General features: G+C 35.5%; 2 protein-coding genes across 3 annotated transcripts in view; one reads left to right on the top strand and one right to left on the bottom strand.

The window, feature by feature from the left end:
• meak7 (MTOR associated protein, eak-7 homolog) overlaps nucleotides 1–21,701 on the bottom strand; it is a 514,074-nt gene that overhangs the window by 418,942 nt on the left and 73,431 nt on the right. The window lies entirely within an intron of this gene.
• Nucleotides 1–21,701, top strand: part of LOC114658114 (calcium-transporting ATPase type 2C member 2-like) — a 117,035-nt gene that overhangs the window by 76,904 nt on the left and 18,430 nt on the right. Inside the window, exons 12-21 of the mRNA XM_028810161.2 lie at nucleotides 1,942–2,066; nucleotides 2,362–2,459; nucleotides 10,859–10,960; nucleotides 12,088–12,177; nucleotides 14,206–14,307; nucleotides 15,093–15,249; nucleotides 15,361–15,531; nucleotides 17,855–17,952; nucleotides 18,788–18,838; nucleotides 20,352–20,518. Of these exons, the coding sequence (XP_028665994.1) occupies nucleotides 1,942–2,066; nucleotides 2,362–2,459; nucleotides 10,859–10,960; nucleotides 12,088–12,177; nucleotides 14,206–14,307; nucleotides 15,093–15,249; nucleotides 15,361–15,531; nucleotides 17,855–17,952; nucleotides 18,788–18,838; nucleotides 20,352–20,518 (1,161 nt within the window). The remainder of the gene's footprint in view (nucleotides 1–1,941; nucleotides 2,067–2,361; nucleotides 2,460–10,858; nucleotides 10,961–12,087; nucleotides 12,178–14,205; nucleotides 14,308–15,092; nucleotides 15,250–15,360; nucleotides 15,532–17,854; nucleotides 17,953–18,787; nucleotides 18,839–20,351; nucleotides 20,519–21,701) is intronic.

The following is a 21,701-nucleotide window of genomic DNA, read 5'->3' on the forward strand; positions in this document are numbered from 1 at the left end:
AAGTTGACTCAAGTTTATATTGTCCTCATTACTTATGGACTCACTTTCAAATAATTTTCAAATTTACGTAACCTTCAACATATCTTGTGAGCATTAGTTTGCTCTTACTTCAGACAACACCTATTGGTGACCAGTATGGAGACAGAGCCACTAACAGTGTGTGTGACACAAAATGGAATCTGTGCAATAGCTCATGTGATGATGTAAACTGGTTGTTTGCAATTCTGTTATCAGAAAACTTTGCAGAAATTTTGTTCTGTATCTGCTATACCCTATCAAAAGCACTCCAACTTTAAACCATAATGAAGCACAAGTAGCAGTTGTGTGACAAATGTAACAGATGAGGCTTGTGTCCACCTCTCGAACCCTCAGGTACCACTCTGATGACCAGGTGAAAGTATAATAATAATTCTTTTTATTATAATACCGTAGTGCACCAAGCACTCTCCTCCACACACTCATTAACACAATTCACTATTCTCTCAATAACTCTCCTCCTCGCCCAGACATGTCGCCACCCTACCTCCCAGCTCAGCTCAGTGTTCTGGGCTTCCCAGAGTCCTTTTATAGCCCCTGACCCGGAAGTGGCTCCAAGCCAAACCCACAAGTCCATTTTCCTTCCGGGTCAGGGCAAACAGTCCTTTTCTTCATCCCGGGAGCACGTCGCTTCTTCCAGTCACGTGACTGAGATGTACTCCCAGGTTATAGGGCATACAAGAGTCCACCAGCCCCCTTACAGCGACTCCTGGCGGCCCCCAAGGTATCCAGCAGGGCTGTGTATAAAAACTACAGAGTCCATGAGGCCCTGCTGGAACTCGGGGCACCAATATGCTGTCCGGAGGGCTCCTCCTAGCAGCCTGGGGGTGAGGGCCGGACTGGAAAGCCGGCAATCCTCCACACAAAATAATGACTGTCTTTGAAATATTTTAGGATGTTTATAATTAAATGTTTCTATTGATTTAGCCAGAACTCAAGCATGATATTTGATTATACAGGGAGGAAAGGTGCCTACAGAACCATGATATTTGTGTTGCCTGGTGTTGCCCTGTGGAGCTGAGCTGTCTTTTTTTGTTTTATTTTGTTTTTTTCTCCAGCTTAACTGGAGTTTTTATTTTCCTTTTTCTGTCCTCCTTGCCATCTGACCTTATCACTCATCTTTAGGGAATTATATTGTGATATTGTATGTAAGGATGCTAATCTTTTACTAATTATATATCAATGTTTAATAAGATCATATGGATGTATTTATTTTTTTCTTTGTTACTTATTCATTAATATTGTTACCTAATCTTATTTGTTTTTTCTTTTCTTGTAATTTTCTTTTTGACATCTTGTGATCAACTTTTTGTTGAGCAAAAACATAAATTGACATGACATACAAAGTACTCTCCCAAAGCACTTTCAGCTCTATGGAATGAAAATGTGCTATATAAATAAATGTTGTTGTCCCAAACATTAGCCTTTTGACCCATGTGCAGCTATTTCTTCATAACTGATATGGCACAACTGTGGTCTTGAATTCATATTGCAGAACACATGTATGAGTCTGCGCTTGTAAATCTTTCCTTTTTTGATATGCACCCATTCACCAACAGACTCAGACACTCATTACAGAGAATCAGTACACAAGACTGAAATCAGTGCAGGTGACACAAGACCATGTCAGTGTTTTAGCTTCACACAAGTGTCTCCCGCTCAATTTTGCCAGTTACATTGACTGTATTTCTTCTTGGTTCCACAGTGACATTTAAATGAGAGTATTCTACAACATTACATTATACTGTTATCCAAATATATTTTGAAAAATAGAAATCTGTACCATTGTTAATTATGGTGCAGTAGATTAGTTTAAACTTACTGGCATCCCTAAAACTGTTCCATTCACTAAAAGACTTATTGAAATGAGAATCTTAACAGTGAATTTCTTTATATTTTGAACAGCCTGGCAGTTGCTGCTATTCCAGAAGGTCTACCGATTGTTGTCACTGTAACTTTGGCTCTGGGTGTGATGAGAATGGCAAAGAAGAGGGCTATTGTCAAGAAACTTCCTATTGTTGAAACATTAGGTTAGTCACCACCTCCCTTTCTTTTTGAAACAAACCTGTAAGCTGCAATGTGATATCTCATGACAGAATGGAGTTAGCCATTCACAAACAATGTTTTTCACCATTTCTTATTCTCATTACTTTTTCTGACAGATTAAGTTTTAGTATAGCAATGCAAAAGGTTTCATCTGATTCACATGCACCAACATTGTTTGTTGATGTAAATAAAGATTGTGAAATATCTTTTGTGTGCGATTGCTTTCACTCTTCTATAGCTCAGTGTTAAGTCTAAAAATATATACAAATGTTTTTTTAGGCTGCTGCAATGTGATTTGTTCTGACAAAACGGGCACATTAACAGCCAATGAGATGACTGCTACACGACTGTTTACAGCTGATGGTGTACATGCTGAGGTATTATAAACTTATTATCTGGGGTCCAGCTTCATGGAGCAGCACTTATCTTCCTATATTTCAAGTACTGTAGTTTATTGTTAGGTACAGTATATTAGGTAAAGAAGTGGTGATATAACTGCATATTGTAAATGACCAGTCTGTTAAATTTATAGATAGATAGATAGATAGATAGATAGATAGATAGATAGATAGATAGATAGATAGATAGATAGATAGATAGATAGATAGATAGATAGATAGATAGATAGATAGATAGATACTTTATTAATCCCAAGGGGAATTACATAACATAAAAGAGAATAGAATGGCCAGACACTGAAACAATAGCTGACGGGCACCGTGGTCTTATTAAATGAAATTAACCCAACAAGACTTTTAGAAATTTCTATTTGAACAGAACAATATTATATTGTTATGTATTTTGAAAAAATTATCCTTTTTGAAATTATGCAAAACAGCATTAGCACATTAAATAGAATAATTAATTCACTTTGCATTGATTTTGTCTTTGAATCAAAAGGTGAATAGAAAGATAAGCACAAATGAACATTAAAAGTACAGATATATGAAAAGCTTGGTGAAAATTGTTTACTCAGGTCTTTTTACTTTGCATTTACTATGCAAGATCACATTGAGGCTCAGCATCCTGATGGAGACTTATTGTATTACATAACTGTGAATAGTAGCTGATTTAATATATTTACTGTTTTTGTATGTTAATTGTAGATTTTATTTTATGTTGAAAGCTGCTGCCAACTTAATGTAACAACTTTATCATGTTAATATTTTAGTTGGGTTTAATTTTTTTTTCTTTATCTCATATTCCTTAGTAATCCCAATCCATCAGTCATATCTGATTCCCAAATGACACACCTATGAAGGGTTTCCAATGCCATTATGCTACATTAGCATTTTGGTTTGGAGATCAAAGCTGCACAAAAGCTACAAGGTGCTGCCTTAACATTCTTCATTCAGCAAACTTTATGCCAAAACTCTTTAAACCTATCCTGCATAAAGATATACTATACAAACTTGTATCCTGTTTGCCTTTTTATTTATTACATCTCCACCTGGACTGCTGTGTCAATACTTGTATGGCAGAAAACTCTCGAGTTAATGTTCACTCTGCTGTTACCAACAATATTTCTTCCAGTTGCCTTTTCTTGTTCTGTATTTCTTTAACAGTGTTTCCTAGTTATGCCCTGCAATACCTTATTAGGTACTTTTTTGCTTCTGATTTGTGGTATTAAAATGGTTGCATCTTGTGGAAGATATATTTTTTCTCTCCTTTCCCTTTATTCCCCTGATCATAGCCCAGCCTTCATTTATAGGATAAACTGGGTCTCTGCCCTTAGTCCTAACATTTAAGTATAACTCACCCGAGCCCCATCTCACTGTATCTGCTAAGCAATATTTATTATAAAACAGTCAAATGATGGAGGAGGGGGAATAAAGTTGAGGAGCTGATATGGAGATGAGGTGTTATTTTGTACATTTTTAAGCACTGCGCATGCTGACCAGTTGCATCTAAAAATAGACAAAATGTTAAAAATAGGAAATCTAAACAAGAACAAAATAATTAAGTTGAACTGACAGAAATCCAATATGCAAAGCCAGAGGTAAAAAACAATATCAACACTAAAAAATGATGCCAAAAATGATAACCTAAGGGTTAGTTCAAGATGTGGTGTGAGAAGTATAATTGCACACAATTTTCAAAAAAGCAACATCTGAGCTTTTTATGATTATGTCTTGTAACTTTCCTAGCTGATCTTAAACATACAGTTTCAGCAGGGCTAAGTACAGAGCTTCAGCTTGTTTCTGTCATCATCTAGATGTTTATCACAATCAATGCTACATCTGCCCCAAATTTGTCTCACTAGAATCATCTATCCATTTGTTTTAATGGTTTTCTGTGTACAGTATAATTACAGGGTTCTGTTATGTTATTTTTTTTTGCTTGTTTCCTTGCTCATTCTACTCAAGTTATACTAAATCAGTGACTTCTACTGATTTAGGGACTTACATACTATGTCCTCCCCTTTGATTCCAGTGGGTTTGGAGAATAAATACATTAATGCACTCTGTTTTAGTTTGCATAAGAATTATAAAGGAAAAGACAAGGTTAGAACAATTAGGTATAGTATAACGCAGCACAGCTAGAAAATAAGGGTTGATTCCCCTCTTGAGCAGTGTCTGGAGTAGTTTGTAAATTCTTCCTTGGTAATTTACCTAGGTTGGCCAGTTTATTGTCACATCCAAAAACCAACATTCAAATTTGTCTGCTTTGAGTTAGTGTACTCAGCTAGACATCCGCTTATTTGTCCAGGTTTACCTACTTTCTTGCACTTGATGCTGCTAGGTAGGCCACAGCTCAGCTTGGCCCTGAAATGTATACAGTGAGTTAAACAAATTGATTCTGCATAAGAGATTCTGCACCCCTGCCTGATTCATTCTGATATCATTAGTGAAGCAGATAAGTGTAACAATCCTTCAAATGGTGATAGAAGCATGAAATTTGGCATGTAGATTCTACTTTATCTATATTTTTACAAATAGGTGCTGGCCTCGAAAAATTTCAAGATGATGGCCATATTTCATTTTTCTTCCCCATATTGCTCAGGATAGTGCCACTGAATCTGTTATGCCATGGCATATATTGAGTGATTAGCAGGGATGACAGGTACTTGGCCCGGGTTTAAGAATGTCACTACATGCTTTATCGTCTCCATCACATGTCTGATACTAGAAACTGAGTGGGCCTGATCTTAGCATAATGATAGAAATGATGTGATACTGACATCAAATATTGATCAAATGAGGTTCACTACACCATCGATCCATCAATTTCCTCAGTTTCACAGACACAGATAGACTGACATCTTTCCCAGGTGCTTCTGTACTTAGCTGGGAGGCCTATTTTAAAGGACAGATGGGATGGGTGGTCTTCATGATATGGGTGCTTATGTTCATTTTCATGGTCCATTGCACAAGATAGATTGACAATGTGGATTGGCATTCTGAATGGGATGATTACTGTTCCCTTTTAGAGTCAGTAGGCTACAATGACAGAAGGACAGAGGGAGATTGTCTTTCAAGCCCATATGTTCCCCCGGTATGCAGAGTAGCAGTAACCTTCTAGCATGACTGCTGTTTGAACACAGTGCTGCATGAGAACTGTAGTTTTGGAAAAAGACATTTTGGGGCCCTTGGGTGCTGTTGGAAGGAAAAAACGCTCCTTTCAGATGGACGCTTTTCCTGACCTTCCAAGTGTTTCCTGGCTACGGTGCTGACATGCTTAAAGTACTCCTGCATCTGGCTTAAAGAAGAGTTCTTCACCTCACCTAGGTGAGTCTCAGTCGGGTGTAGATTAGGACAATGCTCACTTAGAAAGTTGGAGGGAAAATATAAGAGAGGTGTGAATATGCAGCGTTACTTTTAGTATTGTCATCTGTAAATAAGTGCTGTAGCTCCTAGCATCCACAGCATATAATACATACAATATATATTTCTTTTACAGCATAATTGTTTTTCAGGTACAGTGTGACTGCAGCCTAGTCTCACTAAGTGCTTTGTTAGTTTAGAGGGCCAGTCTTTCTTTGAACAAAGTTTGTTCCTTTATGTTATTTGTACTGTGCCCAATAAAATAAAGTTTATTTTATGTTAAAAATAAGTGATTTAATGAAGAGAGATGGACATCCTTTTATTGCACATGTTAAATGGTCAAACATTCTTTAGAACTTTTTAATAAATATGCTGCACGTTATATTTCTGAGAAAAAAAGAATACTTCATCAAAATGTCCCCAGAATATATGATTTATGTGATTCATACAAAAAAGGACTATTAAAAATGGCATTGCAAACCAGCATTCATTTAGTTGCCTACATTTTACAAAATGATGTATTTGGTAATTATTTTTTTCCTACAAAGTTTACAGTGCAAAAGATGCTGTTTGTTTTCTGCTATTCTCTGTTATGGATTAGCAGTTGGAATAAGTTAAGAATCTCTTAATAAACTCTAATAACACATATGAATGTTATGAATTGTAGTAAAGTTGTGAATGGATGTGCATACATTATTTTATATTTGTACAATAGGAATTTAGCAGTTAAACCTAGGTTGAAACTGTTTATCTTTGTTCATTTTGCCAGCATAATAAAGTTTAATTAGTTCTGGATAGCTTTCTTTATTTTTGGCCCATAGTAAGAGGTAAGGCCATGCAAGCATAGAGGAGGCTAACAGGGATAGCAAATTATGGTTATCAGTTTCAAAAATAGGGTAGCACATTTGCACACCAGTTTCTTGTCAGTATAGATTAATTACCTAAAGGCCAGGCTTTTTAAATATTTTTATAACATACAACATATATATAAACGTCTATGCCTGGAAGTGTGTGTATCTGTCTGCCCCAGAAGTAAGAGGTGGAGTCAGGGTAAGGGCTCCACCACCAAGGATACGCAAGCGAGGCCAGCACGTCGGCAAAATGAAACCTTTGAAGAAAGTCACTAACTTAGCTGCTAATACAGAAGCGATGTCAGCACATCAGCAAAACGCTATCCCTTTTACTTTTCCTCCCGACGCTAATACACAAGTGATGCAAGCACATCGGCAAAACAAAACTTCCGAAGAAAGAGTTACTCACTTAGTGGCTAGTACAAAAGTGAGGTGAGCACATCAGCAAAACGCTATCCCTTTAACTTTTCCTCCCACCGCAAAACAAAACTTCTGAAGAAAGACAGTCGCTTAGCCGCTAAAACACAAGCGAATGCGAGCATGTCGGTAAAACGAAATCTCCAAGGAGAGAGATGCCTAGAGTAGTAGTTCCTTTCAATTACCTGACATCTCTACATTTCAATTTTTTTTCTGACGATTTCAATAGTTTCTAGGACCCCGTGCTTTTTATAGCATGGGCTTACACAGATAGTTTTACATATTTGATTTAGTGGTATAGAATTAACTTGGGATAATCCTTGACAGAAGGTGAGATCAACCTATTTATCTTTTTTGCCAGATAACTGCTATGAGATGGAAAAACTTAAAAAAAATCTTAATGACGCAAAGAAAAATGAACCAAAGGTTGTAACACAGTTATATATTAAAAGGGTGGAGTATCTGTGTATATTTTGGATAAGACAATCTGAAAAGAAGAAGGCTCATACTAGACTATGACAACTTGCTGTTCAGAGAAGTACTAAAAGCCTCAAACTCTGCAGCTAAGGCACAGGAAACCATTTAATATACCATTATGAAAACTGGTTAAGTCCACAAATATGATGTTTAACATAAGTATAAGGTACATTTTTATTATAACAGATTGACTTTACTTACTCTGTTAACCACATTTGTGTTTTACACAATATGTTTCAAACAGATCTTTTATACACTAACAATGCAACTGGAACACTTCAGTTCACAGTCTGTAAAGCAAACATAAATACTGCTGTTCAAGAGACTGTTCCTTTATCATAACACTTAAACACATTTTTAAGGTCAGTTTATACCACCCTAAGATCTAAAGAGTTAAAGAATGTGTGCATGGTGTAACTTTTAGATACATTTGGGGACTTAGTTAAATGCTGAGTGGGAGGATTTTGGAATTTATTTACTTCATCAAAGACAGAGATATTACACTTTTGGTTATAAAATAATTTTGTAACCATGAGTCATATTCAAAAATAGCAATGATAATAGAATGTAATTTAATATATTAGTACAGTACATAGGATACATGTTTTTATTATAATCTACAATATCATCATAAAAACTGCATAAATTAACATAACAATTCATTTGTTATCTGGTTTTGAAGTGTTTATGGCTAATTTTAGTCCTAGTGTGCCACTCTGCTGGTGTTTCAATAACTTGTTCTCAGGATTTGTTTTGCTGTAAGTGAGTGACTGTCAGATGTATAGAATAGGAAGATATAAAAGTTGAAAGAGTACTCTTCAAAAAGTAAGTTAATCAGTAATTGAGGTAACACAAAATATTTCCATTTCATAAAATAAACAAATCTGGAAAATTTTCATTGCTTTTTAATTTAGAGTTCCTGGCAAATGTGTGTAATGTGCTCTGTTTGAAATATCTCAGATAAAACCAAAGTTTCCCAAAACATTTCCATAAAGAATATGTAAGGCAAATTTCAATGAAATTGATCCACTGGGAGACAATGGTTTTCATGCAGAATTCATCAAACACATGTTCGCAAAGAACCAACAGCCAGCCACGTGTCCAGTATTTCATAGAGCAGGGGTAGGCAACGTCGGTCCTGGAGTGCCACAGTATGTGCAGGTTTTTGTTCCAACCCAGTTCCTTAACGAGAACTCAATTATTGCTGATGAAGCACATATTGCTTAAGTGACATTTTAATGCTTCATTTTAGTGGTCTCGCTTGTTAAGGTTCTCCAACCTTAATTGCTTATTTCAATCTTAAACTGCTGCATTCAGTGTTTTAATTGCTCCTTATTAGCAATAAGATGTAAAAGACAAAGCAGCCAGCAGTTCTCCATCTAGCTTTTTTCCAATTACATCTGTGTGTGTTCATCATGCACGGTTTGATTTAATAAAACACTTAATAGAAAAATGTGACAGACTGAAAATTATCTGTTTTAGGCTTCAAATCATTTGGATGATATCCTTGGAAAGGAAAAAAATCTACGATATAAAAGCCTTACATTGCACAGACTAACAAGCCATAAAATTAAATAAGGTCTGAGATTGGCAATGATTGGTTTCTAATTAAGCAATTGGGTTGGAATGAAAACCTGTAGCCACTGCGGCTCACCAGGACCGACATTGCCTACCCCTGTTTTACATCTTATTGCTAATAAGGAGCAATTAAAACACTGAATGCAGCAGTTTAAGATTGAAATAAGCAATTAAGGTTGGAGAACCTTAACAAGCGAGACCACTAAAATGAAGCATTAAAATGTCACTTAAGCAATATGTGCTTCATCGGCAATAACTCAGTTCTCGTTAAGGAACTGGGTTGGAACAAAAACCTGCACATACTGTGGCACTCCAGGACCGACGTTGCCTACCCCTGTCATAGAGCACCTTTCACAGAGTAAACCTTCACATTGCACTTCACAAAGTAGACAACACTAGACTTCAAAGCAACAGGACAAAAAGAACAGAGGTTTTATGATTCAGTATATTCAGACCCTTGAAACAATTTGTTAAAGTTTCAAGTAAATTAAATATTTTTTTCATACAGTAAGGTTCTACCAAAATGTTTTGAGATTCATGAATGCCTGGAAATAATATCAGCTGATAAGTGACATTGTGTATATAAACTATTAAAAATATAAAACCATATTTTGATTCAAAAGTAGCTAAAATCTAAAGTAGCAAACATAGCTTAATACAACCCCAATTCCAATGAAGTTGGGACGTTGTGTAAAACGTAAATAAAAACAGAATACAATGATTTGCAAATCCTTTTCAACCTATATTCAATTGAATACACTACGAAGACAAGATATCGAATGTTCAAACTGATAAACTTTATTGTTGTTTTGCAAATCTTCACTCATTTTGAATTCTTTATTTAACAAGGTACCTGTCAGTTTTGTAACTGAACTGGGATTACTTTCAGGTAGACAAATGGTTATTTGAGCAGTTAAGACAGGTAGCAAAGCAGAGTGACATAAAAAGAAGAAATGGAATAACTCATTCTTTAGGTAAATATATTAGGTGTGTCTGTATTTTGACAGAGTGTTAAAATGACATCATACAATTATCTTTATTTTCCTATAATATTATTTTTTCGCAGCAAGTTAGTCAGTTATTTTAGTGGAAAAAAAGGTTTCTTTACTCTGCTTTACTGAGACCAAAGTCAGACCAGAAACATATTTTTTTTTTTTTGTTTAGCCCATGTACTGCAACATAAATAAACTTTCAGATGGTTTCAGAAGGTGATACAATCAGAAAAGGGTTTTAATTTACAGAGATAGCTTTTTAAAGAGAATGACAACTTTTTAATGATAGCATTTGACTTTCTACTTTAAATGAATACCATTTTGTCCAATGTACCACTTTCCAATCTAATACACCATTTTATGTATTTTTTCATCTAAGATAGATATTTATTTCAGGCAACTATTTATTTACTTTACTTTTTTGTGTATATTTATATGAACTTGCTTACTGTGCTAAATTGTTTATAATAATTAAAGTTCAAGAATTATTTTTTGCAAATGTAAGAAAGCAATATTTTTAAAAAGTTAAAATAACTGCGACAGCTTTTTCCAAGGAAAACAAAATGTTTTTTTCATGTCAATCTTTACAGTATCACTCCTGTTAATTATGTAACAGATGGGTCCCATCATTTACTATGTCATAACACTATCAAGTTAGTCAGCTATAATATTAATATAATTTTGTCTTGCGAATTAGGTGACAGGAGTGGGATATAAGAAGAATGGTGCAGTTTTAATCATGCCGGGAGGGGAGGTTGCTAAAGGATTCTCCAATGTTTCACTTGGGAAACTAGTAGAGGTAGGTTTTTACAGGTTTTTAATAAAAAGTAAGTGCAGCCACAAAATTGATTTATGACTTAAAAGGAAAAGTGACATTCTTGTCCAAACATGAAAAAAAGCAAAAATCAGTAATTGGTTTTATTCATTCATTTAGCATTTTTTAAGTAGCCCTGATTTATTTATTTTTTCATCCCTACATTAGACAGCAAGTGCTTTAGTGCTAATTTCTGATACCTTACAGGGATGTTTTTTTTGGAGCTGATATTTCTTCCCATTTTTCAAAGTCATTTGTATTAGTTTAAATTATGGTTCTAAATTTACCTATTATTAACAATTTTGTATGTGTGTGCATGAGTGTGCCTTGCAGTGGTCTGGTGCCCCATCCAGCACTGGTTTCTGCTGTGTATTCAAGTCTGCTTAGATATACTTGCACTCTCTTGTAACCCTGAAAAGAAAAACCGATGAATGAATTGATGGTTTATTCTAATAATGAAAGAGAGAACCTTAGCACTTGCTAATATAAGCAAATCTTGCCTTATCCTATGTCAGGAAATGTGTCTTAGACTTGGCAAGCATGTGTCAGGTAAGCAGTTTTACTGGCTCCAAACAAGTGTTTATTAATTATGACTCTTTTTTTTTTTACAATATCATATTTAAAAGGAAAGTGTCACAGTCATTATCACCTGTATATTCCCCCAGTGTGTGTGTTTTCTTCCCCTATACCAGGTTTGTCTTCATCCCAGAGACATGCGTATTAGGTCATCTGGTGACTTATATGTTTGCATTAGGTCATTTGGTGATTTTAATTGGATGGACTGGTACCTCATGAGTTGCTAGCTTCCGTGAGATAGGCTCCAATTTCCAGAACACTAAACTAGATTTAGTATATTTGGTAATGGATGGATGGATATTTGAAATGAAAGAGAAATCTGCTTGTCTTGTGTTTTATTTATGTATTTATGTTTGCATCAGACTTCCCCCCAGAAGTTAATCTGACTTGTAAATTTCAGTTTTTAAAAGAATTAAAACTTTTTGAACACTAAACATTTCTGTTCTTTAATAACAGAAACTTACATGGACAGGTGAGAACAGACAATAACTAGAAAGTAGCTACTTCTCTTGTTAATCATTTCAAATGTTTTATAGGCTGGCAGTGTCTGCAATAACGCTCTTGTTAAGGATGGAGTTTTGATGGGACAGCCAACTGAAGGAGCCCTAATTACACTTGCAATGAAGGTACTGTAAGTGTAGTAATTAACATGTGTCAAGCGGACTTGGAAAATATATGAATGAATGTTTGAGTAAGGTGGGAGCTGAATCCAAGACATACATGCTATCTGCACTGGGTTAGATAACGAATCTGACAAAAGATTCAACTGGCAGATGTTCTCTATGCAGTCTTATGTAGATCTCCTGTCAGTCAAGGTCAAGATAAATAAACAAAAAATTTTATAAATGGCACAAAGAGATTTGTGAGAAATACTGCAGTATGTAAATGCACACTCAGTTTCTGTTTCCTTGTGATGGTAATTAAGACATCTTGCTTATGATATTTGTTCAAAGGTATATTATGAAAGATGAATAGTTTGATTTTCTGCACAGCAAATATACTTAGCAAATATGGTGTAAATGCATAATCAGTCTAGAGAAGGAAATAGAAAATTTTCACAATAAAAACCTTGAACCAAAGCTATATATATTTGGAGACTGGAAAGATGATTACACTTGACTCTAGAGCCAAATGGTAAACCATATCTCACATTGTGGGAAAATATAAAGTTACATCTTAGATTACTTTGTTGAGATACAATGTCTATTGCTGTGTACCAAAACTTTAAAAGAGATTCTGATTGACAAGAAAAATGCAAGAACCTTTTTGGCAACAGTTACCCAGGAATTAATCTGGTATTAGCATGCATATTGTGAGAGACGGGTCCGAACACCGCCAGACAGACACCAACACTTTATAAAACACATGTTTATTAAATAAAGTCCACACAACACACAATGCTCCTGCACCAATCAGTGTTAACACGGGCCGTCTTCCCAATGTTCTTGAACCGCCTTTCTTCTGCTCCCGCTCCCGACTCTAGCTCCCTGATTGTAGGAAGGCGATCCCTTTTATTTCCACCCAGATGTGCTCCAGGTGCTCGATGACGTTCTTCCGGCAGCAATTCCTGGTGTGGCGGAAGTGCTGCCCTTGCACCCGGAAGCACTCCAGACGTTCCTTAAAAGTCCTTCGTCCACCTTTCCAGGTGTGGCAGAAGTGTCGATCTCCATGACACTCGGGGTGCCCCCTGGCGGTGGCCATGGGCCCCAGTGGGCTTGAGCCTCCTTGCTCCTTCCCCGTGGTCCCCTCAACATCCAGGGAGGTTGCCCCCTTGTGGCCCGGGGGATGTATAGACCACTTCCTGGTCCTTCCAGGCGTCCCGGCAGGGACCCCCAGCCTCCTGTGACAATATCCAAAGAGGAAATTAATTTATTTGCCACTACCCAGCATTGGGTCTACTTTCGTCGTTGCTCCCTATGATGGCGTACATTTCCAGTCTAACTGACTAGAAGCTATTGTGATTTCTGGCTCACTGCCTAAAGCTGTTGGTTCATTTGACACAAAAATAGTTATGACTTCTGTTCTTGTGCTGCAGACTAAGTATATGGTTCTGATTAATCTATCAAAGCATGAGTGCTCTTAATGTCTTAAGGCAGATGTGCTTCTGATTCAGCAGCTCAACAGAGTTTTGTGTTTTAGTCCTGTTACTCAAGTCTGAGTGCAGTTTTGGTCCAAGTTGAAAAACTGGATACAATGTTAGTCCCATTATCTAAATATTATGACACCTGACTGATGTTTAATAACCATTTTCCATAAAATAGGTACCATTATAGCCCATGATCAATGATGGACTACACTTTCTTGGTACTATTTTAAGTCATGGATATTGATAGGGGTCAGTTTCAGCCTAGTCTCAAAAGACTGTCTACTTCTTCTGTTTGACCACCCTTTATTATGTCATTTTTGCTTTGAGTGGGTAAGGTTAGAAGCATTTTTTAAGTGCCCAGAGGTGTGTTTTAGTGCAATTCTATTGACATAGATACATTTTGATGCCTTTGCACAAAGATACTTAATTTATATGTCTCTTTGAAAGTTGATATTTATTGAATCCTTGATTGTGAATGAATATCACTAGAACTTGCGTCAGCAAACTTGAAGTTATATTGTACCTGAGGTCATTGAATCAAACACTAAAGTTACTGGTTATCTTACAGATGGATATTGATGCTGTTAAGGATTGCTACATCAGAATTAAAGAGTTTCCTTTTAGCTCTGAACAGAAATGGATGGCAGTGAAATGTTCAAGCAAGAGTCAGGTAGGAGAACTGTTTTATTCTTCAAGTTGAAACCTATAGCCCTTTCAACATCTGCTTTGTCTATTGTCAGACTGACCCTATGAATAAAATAGGGTAAATAAACATCTGCACCTTTGTTGCTCTTCACATATTCCAGGGCCATTTGAAATAAATTATCTACGAACGCCTTTATTCGCCGCGCTCAATTGAGGTCGCCCTTTTGAAGCTCACCTTTTTGTGCGCGCCCTTATTGAATAGAGCCGTACAAGACAGTATTACTGTCACAGAAAATTAAAGACACACAATACACGGCAGCAGCCCACGAAGAACGGTCAGCTCAGCAAGTAAACATCAACAAAAGAAAGGCTGAAAGAAAGAAAAATACGACCAACAAAAAGAATGAGGTCAAAGCCCCTTGCCATTTAATATAGACTGTTCCTACTAATGTTTATGCACTACTGTTCTAGCGCCCGTTATTGTAACGGGCTAAATGACTAGTTTACAAATATAATACAGTCAGCATTCAAAAAAAGTGCATTATTCAGAAAATGCACATATGAGGAAATCTGTCTAATTCACAAAATAGTAGATTGAGTAAATAAAGCCATCTTTCAAACACCAAGACTATAAGCACCTGATTTAGGAGAAAAACTGTCTGTATGACCATCATCATTCATTATTACATTTGCAATCTTAGCATTTTTTTTGAAAATATCCACCAGTTCCATTCTAATTTCAAATTTTCAATTATTTCACCGATCACCATTCCTAAATAAAAACGTACCTGTGTAATATCTTTTTTGTAGGAAGCAGATGAGAAGTATTTCATGAAAGGTGCTTTTGAAGGTGTGATTGAATATTGCAGTGATTATAACAGCAGTGGACTACCTGTTCCCCTTACACCTCAGATAAAGACTGTGTACATAAATGAAGAGAAGAGGCTTGGCAGATTGGGGCTGCGGGGTACAGTAGTTGTTTTCAAATTTCCCTCCTTTGTTACTTTTAATTTTTAATCTCTCTTCACATACCTAAACATAATGTATAACAATTTATTTTTTCTACCTGACTTTGTAGTCTTAGCACTAGCTTCTGGACCAGAATTGGGAAGACTATCTTTTCTTGGTCTCATTGGCATTATCGACCCACCCAAAGAAGGTGTTAAAGAAGCTATTGATATGCTGCATCAGTCTGGAGTGTCAGTGAAAATGATCACAGGAGATGCCAGAGAAACTGCAGTTGCAATAGGTACCATGGGACACTGTGGCTTTTTACATTCTTATGCAATTTAGCATAGTTTACACAATATTATGGTAAAGCTTTTTCTGTGTGCACAGCATGCAAAAAGTAAAATGTATGTGTGTGTGCTATATCACATTTTCGAGATATTAAACTAGTAATATATGTAATGATTCTAAAAATGCAGTCATAGCAAGTATGTCATGATCTGGCACATCCTGCCAGATGTGCTTGTCTGGATTATTGACATTAAAAAACATCCATAAAATTTTGCTGCTTGTGTTCTCACTGGTTTCTTTAACACAACAACAACAATAAGAACAACATTTATTTATATAGCACATTTTCATACAAACAATGTAGCTCAATGTTCTTTACAAAATGGAATAGAAAGAAATTAATATAAAACATAAACAAACAACATTAGACAATAATATTATACAGTATGTAACAAAGAAAAAAGTAAAGTCAAATGGCCAGGAGGACAGAAAAAACAAAAAAAATACTGTAGTTAGGCTGGAGAAAAAAAATCTGAAGGGATTCCAAATCCAAAGGACCACCCAGCCCCCTCTTTGCATTCTCCCTAACATATGGTTTTCAGGATTCACATGGAAGAAATTGATGGTGATGGTCATGTGGACATCTGGGGCACCCACCATTCAATCCATAAACACAAGGGGCGGCATGGTATCTTGATCAGGTGGTGATGTGGCAGATCGCTACTACAGAAGAACCAGAAAGACAGCAGAGAATAGTACACATTAGTATGGAATTGCTGAACCCAGAGGAAAAAGATAATTCAATGCCAATACAGTATAATAGGGATACAACTAAATCTTCAAAAAAGCCGTTTAAAATAATTGGTTTTTAGCAGTTTTTTAAATTGTTCTACAGTATTAGCCTGATGAATTTCTATTGGTAAAGTATTCCAGATTTTAGGTGCATAACAGCAAAAAGCCGCCTCACCACTTCTTTTCAAGCTGGCTCTTGGAATTATAAGCAGACCTTCATTTGAAGATCTGAGGTTATGACTCGGAGTGTAAGGGGACAAAAATTTAAAAATATAAGACAGGACAAGATTATTTATGGCTTTGCAAACTATTAGTAGTATTTTAAAGTCAATACTAAATAACACAGGTAACAAATGTAACAACTCTAAAATTAGTGAAATGTTCCCAGATTTTCTTTTTTTAGATAAGATTCTTGCTTCCGCATTCTGCATTAACTGTAACAGATTGATGTCTGTCTTAGGTAGTCATGTAAGGAGTGTATTACTGTAATCTAGTTGACTGTAAACAAAAGCGTGAACAAATTTTTCAGTGTCTTGAAGTGTTATGAGAGGTATAACTTTAGTCTTAGTAATCTGATTAATATGTGATTTAAAATTTAGATCAGAGTCAATAATTACCTCCAGAATCTTTACCTCTGACTTGACTTTTAAACCTAAGGCATCAAATTTATTTCTAATACCCTCACGATATCCATTTTTGCCAATCACTAAGATTTCTGTTTTCCCCTTATTTAGTTTGAGAAAGTTACTGCTCAACCATTCGGAAATATAAGTAAGACACAGGATCAAAGAGCCAAGTGCGTCAGGATTATAGGTATAATCACCACAACTAACAAAGAATTTTCTACCTGTTAAGTAAGACTGAAACCAATTTAAGACGTTGCCGGAGAAGCCCACCCATTGACCAAGGCAATTTATAAGAATAGTGTGATCAGTGGTATCAAATGCTGCATTCAAGTCTAAGAACAGGAACAGGTATATGGCCACTGTCCGCATTAACCCACAAGTCATTTACTATTTTACCAGTGCAGTTTCTGTACCATGATTTGGTGATTGTAACTGTGTCTCATATCTTGTTGTTCAACTAATTATATGCCCCAACACATTGTGTGAAAATGGTGTCAAGATTTTACTAACTTTGATACGTTTTAGGAAACAGAAGGAATGTGATAAAGGTAAAAGTAATCTAGGGAAACACAGTTTGTTCTGTTCTTCATGTCAGTGGTGCAAGAAATTGATGTCTGAGATTCCCACATAGATTTTAATTTTTATTACTATTAAATTGTGCAAATGTGGGAAATTGTTGTGTTTTAGAGGCAAACTATGATGCTTTGAATACGAATACAATTGGGAAAAGCCTTTATCATTACTTACATGCTTTGCCCTTTTATTCTTGTTTTAAAATACAGTACCTGGTATTCTGTGTCTTTGACTGTAACAGGCATGTTTTGTTTTTCAAGCTGTTCAGTTAGGTCTAGTGAGTGGCATTAACATTTTTTTAACATGTGTCTCTCTCTCTGTATAAAATGTGGATAACTGCAGGAGAAAATGTAGGAATTTGTAAAACAAGTGCTGTGACAATGTCTGGAGAAGAACTTGAAAAGCTGGAAGATGCTGAACTTATCTCCAAGATTACTAAGGTATAATATTTGTTTGTTGTAACATTAGGAAAGTAGATACTTTCCAGCATTTCTTCACATGATAAGAGCATGGGAACACTGAGATTTCTTTCTCGACTCTTGGCTCTCAAATAAATTATTAATAAATGCTCATAGTCAGTAGCACAATATGTGTTCCCAGAGTGTATTACAAAAATGTTTAAATAATTTGATTAGAAACCGTGAAGAAGAATGCAACAAAATGAGCATTGTGTTTTTGGGGAATCTTGTGAAATAGTTCATAAAATGTGCTTTAGATCATTTTTGCACAGATATCATTATTCATTATTTTTGTACTCTGAATGTGAGTCTTATTTATAATGTTAACTATCAGATACTGGCCAGCTGAAATATATGATTCATCTATTTTAAAAGAAGTTTCATTAGTCATCACATAAAAATGGTGGGGCTAGGAACATAATGTATAATTGATATTTTATCAATAAATTGCACTTTTCTTTCCAGTTGCAAATCAAACCGCTACTTTCTCCTGATTTTTGTTAGATTTAAGAATTCATGTTCCTCACTGTAGTGAATGGAGCAAAACTAAAGAGTGTTTGTTTAAAATTATTACCAACTTTCTACATTGATTAAAAAGTGTTCGACACCTCTTTATTCTGTAAAAATAAAAATAAAAACAGACATTATTACTCAGTACAGAAGACGCATAATGTTGAGGAGGTCAGCAAAGTGCCAGTACAGTCAATGTTTTATGTAATGCAGTTTAAAATAATATCTTGCAGAGATAAATCCTGTACTTTAATTTTGATAAATAATCATTTTAGTATGTAATGTATATTACTGAACTTTTTTTCAGGTGTCTGTATTCTACAGGACAAATCCAAAGCACAAATTGAAAATTATTAAGGTAAAAAAAATGTCAATTTTTCTGATGTTAGCAAATAATTTTGGTTATGTTGGCATGAGCATATTATATGTTAATAGCAAACTGAGAAAACAAGTGCCAAAGGAGAAATTTAGCAGTCAATAATATTTTTCATTATGTATTGCTTTCTTTATGGCATCTTGACAACACCACAAGGTAATTTAAGGAAACCCTTGAGAAGGAAATGTATATAATAGTACATTATAAACAATTTGAGATTTATAAAAATTGTAAGGTGTACATTAAATATGCAATTGATATGAATTTTCAAAACATTTACACTGCAGATGGATTAACTTGAGTCTCTTAACAATGATTTGGCTTTAAACCACATCTGAGAGTTGCCTGAGGCTGAGGAAGCCTTCCATCTGCTTCTGTATATCTGAACATTCTGTTGCCTTAAAGTAGTGATTCTTAAGTTTCCAGCGACTGCAGGTTTTTGATCCAACCAGTTTCACAATCATCAAGTCATTTTACCTTTAATTGAACTAATTGTATAATTAGCTGCCCTTTTTATTTCTTCTCTTATTTTGAATTCAGAAAATTTTATTAGTGTGACTGCTCACTTCACATTTCTCAGCTTATTAGTAAATAATGGAATAAATAACCACAAAAGTAAAAAGAACAAAATACTTTTAAAAAGAATACCACTTCAGTGTAGGAAAGAGTGTCATTTACTGGGGCCACCAGGTAGGATGCCAATAAATGCAGGAATGGAAACAGTGAAATTTAACTTGGTTAATTAATTTTCAGTCTTGCCTTCTGCATTATTGGTAATTAATCAAATAACTCAGCCATGCACCTACTTTATTTCCCTTACATTTCTCTGTTATAGGATGAGGTCTCTGGCCTTTAGATTTATTTTAAGGTAACTGAAGTATTCTCGTTTTAAGAAACAGAATAATTAAATGTATTAATAAACACAAAGATTATAAAAACATGGTAACTGCATACATATGTTGACATAAAAGACAGGATGCAGAGAGACTAGACTGGTTGCTTTGTTGCTACTCCAGGTTCAAGTGGAGGATTACTGTTTGCATCTTCATAGGAAAAAGAATTACTCTTTCTGGCACAAGAGTTTAGATGTAAAGTTCTCTTCTTGAAGTAATAGATGCTTCCCTGGCTTCAAACTGGGTGTTTTTTGCATGGTAAACTGGATCTCAGCTCTCAGGTTCATAAAAAGAAGAGTCTGTCTGCTTAGTCACCCCAGTGGGAGCGCCTCATAGCTTTTTAGTTTCAGGGAGCAGATTTCAAAGGTGAGAGTGACAGTAGAACTCCCATGGCATTCCTCTTTGAGTTCCCTTGAGAGAGCCACCTGAGAGAGCAAGACAGCACCCCAAAGAACAATCTTCAGGATGGTGGAGAGAGTTTTAAGGGAATTTATAACTTCTTCTGATTGGATTAAAGTCACTTCCAGTTATGAAATCAGGTTCACCTGTTACAGTTCACTGTGTAAGTAACAGTAATTTTTTCATTTTTCTTCCATGCCCAGACCTTGCAAAAAAATAATGCCATTGTGGGAATGACAGGTGATGGTGTCAATGATGCCATTGCCTTGAAATCTGCTGATATTGGAGTAGCAATGGGCTGCACTGGAACAGACGTCAGCAAAGAGGCAGCAGACATGATTCTGGTGAATGATGATGTCTCGACAATATTGTGAGTTTTTAACAACATACTTTATCAAAATATAATTTAAATCATAAGAGCCAGTATTATACAGATGCTTTTTATTTTTGTGGAAGTTTGCTTAGAAGGAATAAATCAATTTGGATTGGATTTAAACCCCATGGATAAATGAATGCAAAAAACTTGCAAAAGTAATACAGGTGGGGAGACTTTTGATCCAAAGATCTAACCCAAATTATGGAAATAATATCTTCTCCAATCACATCAATGTACTACTGGCAATGTACATATCTCTCTAAATCTAGATCTTAAACCAACTCAGTTTTACTTATATTGCTGAATGGCTTGAAAAATATTTTAGTACCTAATGCACAAAACTGCAGTTAACTGTGGCACAGTTGGTAGCACTGTCTCCTCGTGGATTCAGCATGCTCAGCTTGAATTCCATGCCTGAATATTGTGGATTCAGCATGTTCTTCTAGTATCTGTATGGGTTTTCTTCTCTTCCCCAGTATGTGCAGCTTAATTTATTTGTGGTTCCAAACTGGTTCTACATGCATAAGTATGCCCTGGACTGGACTAATGCAGAGTCTAATCATTTCTCATGCCTTCTTCCTAGTACTACCAGGGAAGAATTCATGCATTTTGACTCTTAATTGAATTAAGAAGGCTCAAAAATATGATACCTGCAACTAAACAAAATTATTTGACAATAATTTTCTGCTAATGAAAATGTTTCAACAAAAACAACTCTTTTTATAATGCATTGGACATAAAGAATGAACAAGTTCAATGTTGATAAACAGGTGTAATGAAAAATTGTGTATTGCTGCTTAGGAAAAAAGATAACCATAGCGCAAAAAGAGGCAGCCATAGTGTTTTGATCACAACATTATATACTTTACATGTACAGTATATCATGGTGTACTAAAATCCATCTTGAGCTCAACCCAGTTAAAACTATGGAAATGATCTTTGACCTTTGTAAAAAAAACTTCCACTGAGTAAAATAAACACAGCAGTATTGAATATGGAGGAGACATTTAAATCCCTGGGAATCACAGTCTTTAACACACCACTGAAATGGTATAATCATAAAAATAACTTAACCAAAAATGCACACCCAAGAATGGGTCTCCTCCACTATCTGAAAAAAAAAAACTGGATGCAGTTTTATGGAGTCACAAGAACATCTACACATCCACAATCACTG

Source organism: Erpetoichthys calabaricus, chromosome 9 (genome assembly GCF_900747795.2).
Source record: "Erpetoichthys calabaricus chromosome 9, fErpCal1.3, whole genome shotgun sequence".
NCBI classification, from domain to species: Eukaryota; Metazoa; Chordata; class Cladistia; order Polypteriformes; family Polypteridae; genus Erpetoichthys; species Erpetoichthys calabaricus.